At 43.3% G+C, this 12,167-nt stretch overlaps 1 protein-coding gene across 1 annotated transcript in view; it reads left to right on the plus strand.

The window, feature by feature from the left end:
* RFX4 (regulatory factor X4) overlaps positions 1–12,167 on the plus strand; it is a 134,497-nt gene that overhangs the window by 101,339 nt on the left and 20,991 nt on the right. The window contains 2 exon segments of the mRNA XM_056800637.1: positions 5,289–5,408; positions 6,721–6,882. Coding sequence (XP_056656615.1) covers positions 5,289–5,408; positions 6,721–6,882 — 282 coding nt within the window.

The raw sequence follows: 12,167 nt of genomic DNA on the forward strand, positions 1-12,167 counted from the left end.
TATGACTGGGGATGTAGACTCTAAACGATCACCTTGGTGCAAACATCAATAATGTGGAAATGGGTCTGGATCAATGACACAAATAAAACCCAGTGGAATTGCTCATTGGCTATGGGAGGGAGTGGGAAGAGGGGAGGGAAAGAACATGATTCTTGTTACCAAGGAAAAATGTTCTAAACCAACTAATTAAATAAAATTAATTAAAAAAAAGGAAAAAAAGAAAAGAAAAAATCCTGTAATAAGAAGAGTTAGCATAAATGTCCAAAAAAAATAAAAATAAAAATAAAACCTTTACCATCCATCTTAGAAAAAAATCTCTTTGGGATTAAAACTTCAGATAATTTTTGAGTCACCTCAGTAAGGGTCTGGCACACTGATGATATCAAAGATCCTTGGCATATTGACAAAACGTAGTTGGGGTCATGTATGTTTTTGTTTTTGTTTTTTTTATAAAGGATGAACATCAGGATCAGATAATTTGTCTATGAGCTAACATTGGCTAAATCCTGAGCCAGACAACACTGGTGAGCAGCCATGAATGTGCAGTCAGCTTGCAGCTGTATTTAGAGCGGTCAGGCCAGTTCTTAGAGCATTTGCCTCCAAAGGGTTATCATATCTAGTTCTGTTGCCTTAGACATGCCTTGTGGTGTATATAGCCTTGTTTTTAGACTCAGGGGACCCAGGTTCTAATCCTGATTCTGCCACTTTTTTCTTGAGTAATCTTGAAAAGGCCACTTTACTCCTTAAAACCCATTTTCATACCCATGAAATGACAAATTGGACTTCTGAAGTCCTTTCCACTTCTAAATTCTTAAATTTTATGAAATCTTACCCCCTCCTCAAAATGCAAACAATTTAGGAATACAATTAATTTCAACAAATACTTAGTGGGTATCTACTCCTGACATGGCATTGTCCTGGGTGTTAGGGGAGACTGAGGGACGAAAAAGGCTTAGGTCTTGCTTTCATTGAACCTATCATCTAGAGGCAGAGATAAGACAGAGACCCAAATAATTGGACTATAGAACAGAAGTATAAAGGGGGGGGGGGCAGACAAAGTACTGTAGGAGGGCTGGGCATAGGTAGTTTTGAAGGGATTTTCTCTGAAAGAGATTCTCTGAATCTGCAGTGGTATAGACAGCTGCCTCATGTATATATGTCACAAATTCATTTATTTGGGATGCATTTATTAAAAGGCAACTAACTGCATGCAAAGACTTACACTGGGGAAGATACAAAATTTAGATCAATCTTAATTTTGTTCAGTCATTTCAGTTCTGGCCAACTCTTTGTGACCCCATTTGGGGTTTTCTTAACAAAGACACTGGAATGGTTTGCCATTTCCTTTTCCATCTCACTTTACATATGAGGAAACTGAGGGAAACAGGATTAAGTGACTTGGTGTCAGGGTCACACAGCTAACATACAGGAGTAGTTTGCCATTTCATTCTGCAGTTTATTTTACAGACAAGGAAACTGAAGGAAACAGAGTTAGGTGACTTACCCAGGGTCACACAGCTAGGAAGTATCTGAGGCCAGATTTGAACTCACAAAGTGAGTCTTCTTGACTCTAAGCCTGGTGCTCTATCCACTGTGGTCAAATTGATAGTCTCCTATTTTTTTGGGGGGTGGGGCATGGTGTCTCTATCATATAAGACAATGCCTTAAACAGAATGGATGATTGATGAGATGTTTGTTTAATGATTGATCAAGTGTAATGCTTGATGGACTGTTGTACAGGAGGTTGAAATGATTGCCTCTTGTAACTGAATCAATATATTAGGATATAAACTCATTTTCTCTAAACTCACCAATTCCTCCTCTTCCTCCTCTTCCTCCTCTTCCTCCTCTTCCTCCTCTTCCTCCTCCTCCTTCTTCTTCTTCTCCTTCTCCTTCTCCTTCTCCTTCTCCTCCTCCTCCTCCTCCTCCTCCTCCTCCTCCTCCTCCTCCTCCTCCTCCTCCTCCTCCTCCTCCTCCTCCTCCTCCTCCTCCTCCTCCTCCTCCTCCTCCTCCTCCTCCTCCTCCTCCTCTCCTCCTCCTCCTCCTCCTTCTTCTTCTTCTTCTTCTTCTTCTTCTTCTTCTTCTTCTTCTTCTTTCTTCTTCTTCTTCTTCTTCTTCTTCTTCTTCTTCTTCTTCTTCTTCTTCTTCTTCTTCTTCTTCTTCTTCTTCTTCTTCTCTTCCTTCCTTATTTCTCCTTTCTTCTTTCATCATCATCATCATCATCATCATCGTCATCATCGTTATTAATGGTTTCCCTCCAGGTCACCTGGGCAGGGAATTCCAGAATCGTGCTCCAACCCCAATGCTTTTACCTTGAGGCCTTTAAAAGTGCACAGTAGTTTAGGGCAAGTGTGAGGCCAAGGTGAAAATCAAAGACGTCACCTATCACTTACCAAAAGGAAGCAGGAGATGTTTGTCCAGCTTCCCTGTGAGAGTATACTCCAGCCGGAGGCAGCTTCAAATAATACCTGTCTCTCTGGGCCATTTAGCAAAAAAACTTAGCTAGTGTCCTCATGGCCACACTGCTGAGTTGTTAAGCATGGGGAGACAGACAAGTTGAAAGAATTCCCAGCAGACAAAAGCCCAGCTCCCCGTCTCTGCCTGGATCTGTCAAAGGCACAGTTGGTGGCTGTGTTTTGGTAATGCGTCCCCTGTATGAAAACAGCTAATTAGGAAAAAAGGGAGGCCTCTGTTCAGTTCCCCTTCCCCCACCCACCTTAGCCAGCTCTCGCCATCTTATCCCTTCCATGCCATTCCCGTCCTGGGGCATTAGTGCCAACTTTGGCTGGTTCGCTTGGCTGAGACATTGTGGGATGTAGCACAATCGTGCTGTCTCGCTTCTTCAACAAAAAGCCTCTCTTCAAGGTAGGTTCACTTGCATGATTCGTGACCATCAACCTTTTCCTCTTTCCTAATTCCTTCTCCATAAAAGGACCTGTGTTATAGGCTAAAGTTTCTGGGCATTCATGTCTGCCCCATCAGGGGAAAGCAGAGCAATAGCGACATGAGAGGGCCAAAGCAGGCTGGCACGTGATGAACTTTGCTTCTTAAGAGAGTTAAATAATCTGAATTTTCTTTTCAAAATGAAAAAAAAAAAGAAAACAATAGTGAAGCATTCATTTCCCACAGGAAAAATGCTACCAGTTTTCCATCAAAGCCCAACTGATGCTTCCAAACAATACTTACGTGCCATGTTTTTGTCTATGATCCAATGTTTCCCAGTTATTAGAAATTCTGCATATAAATGTGTTTTCCCAGGCTGCAGTAAGGGAGTCATGGTTTCTAGAGTGAGGGAGAGAATGGTTCTGCTGTCTTCTGCCATGGCCAACTGGGCATCTTGGGAAATTCGGATAAAGACTTGGAATTATGCCAATGTGGAAAACTCCCTTGATTGACGAAAACTGGCAACTTCCTGTCTTAGAAAGTTGCCTGGGGTTACTGAGAAGAGAGATGACTTATTCACAATCATACTGAATAAGTAATTTAGGGACTAAAGTTTTGGAGACAGAAAAACCTGGGTTCAAATCCTGTCTAAGAAACTAGTGTGTGATCATAGACACATTATATGATCTCTCTGAGCTGTAGAAATAAAAATGAATAAATACTCCTAGTATTAAAAAATATATAGGATTTTTAATAATAAATAAAAAAGAGGAAAAAGATAAAAGGTTATTTCAGTCAGGTTAGCAGAGCAAAGAGAGTGAGAGACTCATCTGCAGCACTCTACCAAAAGCACAAGCTCCAAAAAAAGAGCCCCGCAACGTGGGTCTCAGCCAAATTTATCTCCGAAGCATCCTTACGTAAAATGAGGATGTAACTTAAAAGGATGCTGAGAATGTAGCTCAGGTGTTGAGAATTTTCCATCTGCACAGAGCCTTATTCCTCTTTTGTAAAATTAGGAGGTGGGGAGCAGCTAGGTGGCTCAGTAGATTGAGAATGAAACCTAGAGATGGGAGGTCCTGGGTTCATATCTGGCCTGACACTTCCTAGCTGTGAAACCCTTTGCCTAGCCCTTACTGATATTCTGTCTTAGAACTGATACACAATATTGATTCTAAGATGGAAGGTGAGGAGTTAAAAAAAAAAAGAGCCTTGGGTACCTAGAAAGATGTGGAGTTACCTATTTAAGGTTCTGATGGGAGAGATATTGAGGGTTTGAAAATAGAGTGTTGGAAATCTGGGGATATTGATATGGGATTCATCTGCATAGGGGATAACTGAATCCATAAGGGTGGATAAACTCACAAAGGGCTCTTCTGCCTTGGAAGCAGCACACGGTATTTATTCTAAAATGGAAGGTAAGCATTTAGAAAAAGTTAGCAGGATGGGGGCATGGTATGGTCTTTAAGGACCCTTCCAACCCTAAATCTAGGATCCTATGTGACAGAGGCAAGCCTAGAAAACAGGTTTTCCTGATGCCAAAGCCAGTACTCTCTCTACTATGCCACACAACCCATCATCATGAGGGAATAAGAGGAGCTACTTGCCCTTCACCTCTTCCCTAAAGGACTTTACGTTTTTGTTAGAGGACACAAAAGTAATGTACGTGAAACAACTGAGAGTTAGATGACAGCTTAGCGAGAGACAGTGAAGTGCTGACTATAAAGGAAGCGAGACTTCAGAGTGGCTGGCCCAGTTGAGGGAGTCTTCCTGGGCAAATTCAGACTTTACTTGGACGCTGAAGGACAGGTAGGATTAAATCCAGGGAGAAAGAGAACTCAGAAATGGAGGTGATAGAATAAGTGAGATGAAGATAAAGCGGATGAGGCACAGTGAGATGTTCCTGCCATGGTGAATGCTGGAGGGATGAAGGTGCGGGGGCAGGCAGCATCCACACAGAGCCTTATGGCCAGAAAGGCTCTCAGAGACCATCTAATCCAATCCCTTCATTTTACACATGGAGAAACTGAAGCTTGGAGAAGATGAGTAATGCATTGTTTCATAGGATCATGGATTTAGACCTAGAAGCGATCTCAGGGGTTTGAGTTTCCCAATATTACCAGGGGGCCCTCGGGAAGAAGCAAAAAGAAGTAGAAGATCAAGCTTTTGTCCTTGTGCTTAGATGAAAAAAAATACAAGCCATAGTAAGTGTGAGATCAAGTGACAAGGCTTTCTGGGATCCCCTCCAAAATGAGGGACATGAGATGATAACTATTCTCTGAGTGTGGAAGAGGGAAAGAACCATAGAGAAAAAACAACTCAGAGTCTTTTGGTTGTGGGTGCCATTTTGGATCCTTAGAGCTGTGGTTGTATTGGGCACTGGGTCACTTCTTTCTTTCTGTCCCCAGGGTCTTTTCACCTCATTCACCTGATGTTTGATGACTATGTGCTGTATCTGTTGGAATCTCTCCATTGTCAAGAGAGAGCCAATGAGCTCATGAGAGCCATGAAGGGGGAAGGAAGCACTGGTAAGGCTGGATTAATGGGAAGGGTGTGGGTGTGGGATAACTCCATTGATTGGGATATATCTCCTTTTGGATACTCTAACCATAGAACTGAGTATCCCACAGGGTCCTGATGAATGAGCCCCCAATAGAGAGGGCAATGGTTTTCCTTCATTTTAGGGTGAAGATATATATTCATACATGCATGTATTTGTTGATTTTCCCTTGCCTTTAAGAAAATTGAAAAAGAGAAACTCTTAGTGGTGCAGAAGAGATGATTTCAGGGGATAAGTGTGCTATAGTAGATAAATAGCTATGGAGCCAGGAGATTCAAGTTCTATGTATGGCTCTACCACTAACTTGCTACATGACTATGGCCATTGAAACTCTCAAATGCATCAGTATATTTATCTACAAAATGGGCATACGACTATTACTGCTACTAATTATAATAATAGCAAGTCTTAGTGGATAGAAAGCTAGCATCAGAGCCTAGAAACCTGGTTTCCAGGATACCTCTGAATCATACAGGTGGTGTGAGCCTGAGCAGCTACGTGGCTCAATACATAGAGCACTAGAGCTGGAGTCAGGAAGACCTAAATTCAAATCCAACCTTAGACACTAGCTGTGTAACCCTGGGCAAGTCACTTAATCCCATTTGCCTCAGTTTCCTCATCTATAAAATGAGCTGGAAAAGGAAATGACAAACCACCGCAGTCCCTTTGCCAAGAAAATCCTAAAAGGGCTCACAGAGTCAGACTTGACTGAAAAACGATTCAACAACCGTGTGATTCTGAACAAATTATTCTCCTCCAAGTACTCTCATGTAGCCTAAACAAGACTGTCTGGAAGACAGACTCAAAGTAGCAGTATAGGGATTGGTAAAGCTGATTTTCTCAATGGGGAGCTCCCTACATATCAACGAAACCATAGATCTAGTCGGTCTCCTCTATTCTCTACCTCAGGGGTCAGCAAACTAAAACGGGCAGCAGAAGAACATATTTGACCCTTGGGCTGTCATGTGCTGACCCTGTTCTAATTCGTGGAGTTGGGAGAAGCACAGGAGAGCATACATGTTGAGCAACAGCATACTTAGGGCTGGAAGAAGCCCTAAAGATCTCATCCCATCCCCTCGTGTTAGAGGCAAGAGCAGCGGTGGGCATCTCCATCCTGTATGTGCCGTCTCTCCTAGAGACAGTCTTGTCTAGGCTCCCTGTGAGTAGCTGCTGACCATACCCCCTTCTACCCCCTCCCCTGCCCCCAGGATAACCACAGCCAACCCCCTTGGCATCCAGCCATCGGGGTCCTCCTAGCACACATGTCTCTTTGCCCACAGCAGAGGTCAGAGAGGAGATCCTGTTGACAGAGCCCACTCCGCCGACTCCATCGCCCGTGCCCTCCTTCTCGCCGGCAAAATCTACCACTTCTGTAGAAGTCCCGCCTCCCTCCTCACCTGCCAGCAACCCATCCCCGGAGTATACTGGCCTCACCACAACAGGTACCCACCCAGCTCCTCACTCAGCACCCTCGGGCCCATGGGCCAGTTGGGAGACCCAATGCTCCAACAGATAGATGCCCAGACTGCCTCGAAATCAGTCCACCCACCCTCCTGGAGAAGGACTGGGTTCAGTATTAGCAGGGGATTGTAAGGTAAAACAGAGCTATCATCCATAAAAGGTAGCCAGAGTGGATGGAGCCCTGGGGTTGGCTCAGGAGGAACTGAGTTTAAATCCTGCCTCATACTTACTAGCTTTATGATCCCAGTAAGCCGCTTAGCCTCAGTTTCCTCATTTATAACATGAACATAACAATACCATTGCACCCACTTTCCAGAGTTGTGAGGATCAAATAAAATCATATAATCATGATAGCTAACATTTATGCAACACCTACTATGCAACGCCAAGAGCTGTGCTAAGCCCTTTACAATTATCGTCTCAGCTCCTATATATGTGGAAAACCCTTTGCCACCCTTAAAGCGCCATAGAAATGCTGGCCATCTCCATCTCTCTTCTTCTGAGCCTCTTTACAGGTGTTCATTTGTATCGCTTTCCATTCTCCAGCTCCCCTGCAAGGGTCCCTCTTCCATTCAATTCGACCAATATGGACAGTGTCCCCAAAGTCTTAGTTTTGCTTAAACTTCAAAAACTCGAGCCTGCCTGTAGCAGGAGTCTCCAGATTGTATATAAGATGCATCACTAGGCACTGATGAGGCTATGAGAGGTAGGAGGGGTTAAAGGAGTTACAGGGCCAGCCTTGGAGTCAGGAAGACTTTGGTTCAAGTCCTGCCTCTGATATGTACTGGCTGTGGGACTCTTTGGCCAAGGTGCTTAATCTCCCAGTTTCTCCAGCACCTCTGTAAGACTCAATGACAGGGCAACTAGGTAGCACAGTGGATAAAGCATCAGACCTGGAATGAGAGGACTTGGGTTCAAATCTGGCCTCAGATATTTTCTAGTTGTGTGACTCTGGACAAGTCACTTAACCTTGATTGCCTAGCTGTTGCCACTCTTTTTTAGAATTGATACTAGGTCAGAAGGAAAGGTTGGGTTTTTTTAAATCTTACCATCCATGTTAGAATCAATCCTGGGCACTGATAAGGGCAGAAGAGTCCCCTAGGTAAGGTTAAAAAAAAAAGACTCAGTGACAGACAGAATTCCAACTTACATGGGCAGAGAGAGTTCTCACACCAGGACTTCCCCACATGGATAAAATCACACATCTGGACTCCTTCCCACTCTCCCTTCCCTTTGGGCACTGGACAGACTATAGGAGTGAAGGCAGAGGGTGAGATACAACTTCCTCTAGCCGGTCTCAATGTGCATTCACAATCACACCCTCAATCCAGCCAGGGTCCATAGGCTGGATTTCCCAGAAGTCACACCACAGTGCCCCTTCCCTCACTGACCTGGAAGGTAGCCTTATACTATAAATCTGCTTTTTTTTATTCAGAGTGAGAACTCCCACTCTTCTGACCTCCTTCTTTCCTTCCAAGGCAGAATCCAGAATGTCCAAGACTTCATAATTATACCCTAGGCAGGCACAGAGAAATTAAGTGACTTGTCCAGGGTCATCCTGATATGAAACATCAGAGGCAAAGCCTGATTTCAAGTCTCCCTGACTCCAGGTCCAGCATTCTATCTGCCAGGTCACATAGCCTCAAGCACAAACTTTATTCATTCAATTTTATTTTATTTTATTGTCCCAAATTCTCTTTCCTCCTTCAATCAACCCCATTGGGAAGGCAAGAAAAATAAACCCCATTTAGTACAAGCATTACCAACCCCATTTTACAGATGAGGGAATTGAGGCCTGGGGGATTGAAGTGATTTGTCACACAGTGAGTTAGTATCAGAGTCCAGTTGTGAACCTCAGCTGTCTTGACCACAAGACTATCTGGTGTCTTGGAAAAAATGTGAGATGTGGAGTCAGAAGCTCTGGATTTGAATCCAGGATCTTCTAATTAACTTTCCTGTGTCTGGTTTCTTCCTCCATAAAATGAGAGGTGGTCTCTAAATTCCCTTCTAGCTCTCAATCTGTGATTGTAAGCTGAGAGCCATTGGCATTATGGTGTAGAGGGGAGGGGAAACCTGCCCACAAAGAAATATGGCAGACCCAAGAGAAGGAGGGTAAGGATCCCAAGGCATCAAAGATAAGCAAGTCCCCTGATCTTCCCTAGCACAGCTCTTTCCTCTTGAATCCATAGCACCGGCTTAATACAATGTCCTCAAGTGTCCTGCCAAGGGTACCAGAGGACATGATAACAACCCTGGGGATTAAATGTTTTCTGATGGGTAAGGATAAGAAATATTGTTCCACTTCAGCTTGAAAACCATTTGCTAATTGCCCTGGATTTCCTTTCTACATATGTTATAGAGCTTTCAAAAGGAAAGGTTATGCAAAGATATTTACAACTTTCTTCCTGGGTTCTGGCCTCTCCATTTGGTTTTTCCTTTTCCCCTCCTTTTTGGTCCAAGCTCCTTCTCCTTCCTTCCCCTACCTCCCTTTCTACCCGCCCCCCATCACTCCCAGCCCCAGCTCTTGTATTGTTTTGACATCTGGTATCATTACCATTTCCAAAAAAAAAAAAAACCTTGAGGGAAGGCACTACTTTGGTCTCATCTTTGCATCCCCAGTGTCTAGTAGAGGATGTGTCATATGGGAGAAGACCTAGGACATTCTCCTCTTCCCTAGAGAATAAAGCTGGGCTCAGTGGAACCCAGAAAGAAACCCATTTCACCTCTGAAAAGTGAAAGAAGAAACCATCTTATCATCAGGCTCCATCCCAAAGTGTAATGGGCTGCTACAGAAGATGACAAGTTTCCCATCACTAGAGTCTCCAAAAAGATGAATAACCCAGGGACATTGCAGAAGGAATTCTTGTTTCTGTAAAGATGGGATCCCTGAGGTCCTGAAGATTCTATAACATTCTTGGAAAACCAGGTCTAGCAGCTTGTCCTTTGTCTCCTGGCTTAGGAGCTATTTTTGAAATGTGAATAAGTGGGGGACAGCTGGGTGGCTCAGTGGATAGAGATCTAGGCTTAGAGACTGGTGGTCCTGGGTTCAAAATTGACCTTAGACACTTCCTAGCTGTGTGACCCTGGGCAAGTCATTAGCCCTCATTGGCTAGCCCTTACTGATTTTCTGCCTTGGGACTGATACACAGTATTGATTCTAAGATGGAAGGTAAGGGTTTTAAAAAAAGAATGTGAATAAATATGACTGGGTCACTTGGAGTGCGCAGCTAGAGAGTCCTTTTCTTACTGAGTTTGTATTCCATGATTGCTATGCTTATTTGCATAGTTCCCCTTGCTGTATATTTCTCAGTCTCCAGTTTTGAGAAGGAAATGGCTTATATTTCCTTCAAAATGGTTTGGTCATTGTTCTCAGTAGTAGCTGCTGCCAAGGGTCCTCACCCAATGGGCAGTGGCTCCATTATTCATTGTTCCCCCAAGCATGTGTTCCTACATGAAACAGAGATAAAGGGAAATTGCACTGGAGGAGTGGGGTAGGAATGGTTTTCTACCTGCTCGTAGGTCTCATCTGATTTATGAGTTTGCTGGACTTCCTTCTGGGGTATGTCATAAATCGGATGCCTGGGGAGGGCAGGTGTGCGAGGGGAATGGAAGCCGCCTGGAACACGCTTGGAGACTTGAATGCAACACGTTAAAAGATCATAAAAGCATCTCTTCCGAAATATAAATATGGAACAGATTCTCTTCAGATGTTGGTAACCTTTGAAGATTTGGGGCACTCCGACTTTGTTCTTGGATGTCTCCAGAACACATTTAAAAATTTCATCCGGCATGAACTGATGCCAAATGTTTTCCTCAAGCACCATTTATGACAGGGCTAAGCGGCCGTTAGTACTCAAAAGTAGAACATGTTCTTGGAAGAAAACAAGGACTTCATTCCTTTGGATCATCGAAGCTGTACCGGCCAATTAGAAGACAACTATAAAAATGGGTTATCTAGGGCCATTTTGGATTCAAATAATGAAGTCAATTAGGGAAGCTAAGACAATGCTCTGTGTTCAATATTGGGGAACTTACAATAGATTTCATTTCAAAAGTAATATATAATTGTTGTGTGAAAGAGACAATTTAGTTTGGGGAGATAACTTTAGAAATGTATTGTCAGATTTCTATTGTCTTGGATGCCTTTCAAAATAAAATGCTGGAGGATAGCTGGATGGCTCAGTAGATTGGGAGCCAGACCTACAGATGGGAAGTTCTAGGTTCAAATCTGGCCTTAGACACTTCCTAGCTGTGGGACCCTGGGCAAGGCACTTAATCCCCATTGCCTAGCCCTTGCTGCTCTTCTACCTTGGAACTAATTAATACACAGTTTGATTCTAAGATGGAAGGTAAGGATTTAAAAAAATGAAAATAAAACCCTTGTCTTTTGTCTTAATCAATACTGTGTACTGGTTCCAAGGCAGAAGCGCTATGAGAACTTGGTCATGGAGGTTAAATGACTTGCCCAGGGTCACATAGCTAAGAGGCCAGATTTACTAAGTTTGTCTCTGAATCCACTAAACCACCTTACTGCCCCCTTGGATGTCTTTTTAATGCGGGAGATGGTTTTCTGCTTATGGGTGAAGTCTGATTAACCTGACTTTGGAGAATATGGATTTGAATCTGATTTCTTGGGCGAATATTTCTCAGTATTATCACTAATGAAGATCTCACCTTCTTGATGATCTGGCCTTCTCAGTGAGGTGTATTTTTATTTTATTTTATTTTTTAAACCCTAACCTTCCATCTTGGAATCAATACTATGTATTGGTTCTAAGGCAGAAGAGTGGTAAGGGCTAGGCAATGGGGATGAAATTACTTGCCCAGGGTCACCCAGCTGGGAAGTGTCTGAGGTCAGACTTGAACCCAGGACCTCCCATCTCTAGGCCTGGCTCTCAATTCACTGAGCCACCTAGCTGTCCTTTTGAACTATCTTATTAAATGACAAAGCTCTCCTTATGCTTTTCAGAAACAACTCAGATAAACTTTTAACAAGAACAAAAATCAGATGTGCTTAGGTGTCAAAGAATTGGCATTAGAATTTTGTTTCTGCCATTTTCCTCTTTTGTGGCCTTGCTTCTATCAATTAATTTCAGTAGAGATGAGTTTCTTCCTCTTTAAAATGAGGCCACTTGGCTAGTTGACTTCTTAGGTCCCTTGTAGCTCTGGACTCATGATCCCAGAGCTGGTGAGTTTTGGTGTTGGCGATCTAATGGTGAGCCGGTTATATATAGCTTTCAAATGATTGGGGCATTCTGAAGATTGG

The sequence above is a fragment of the Monodelphis domestica genome, chromosome 5 (genome assembly GCF_027887165.1).
Source record: "Monodelphis domestica isolate mMonDom1 chromosome 5, mMonDom1.pri, whole genome shotgun sequence".
Taxonomy (NCBI): domain Eukaryota; kingdom Metazoa; phylum Chordata; class Mammalia; order Didelphimorphia; family Didelphidae; genus Monodelphis; species Monodelphis domestica.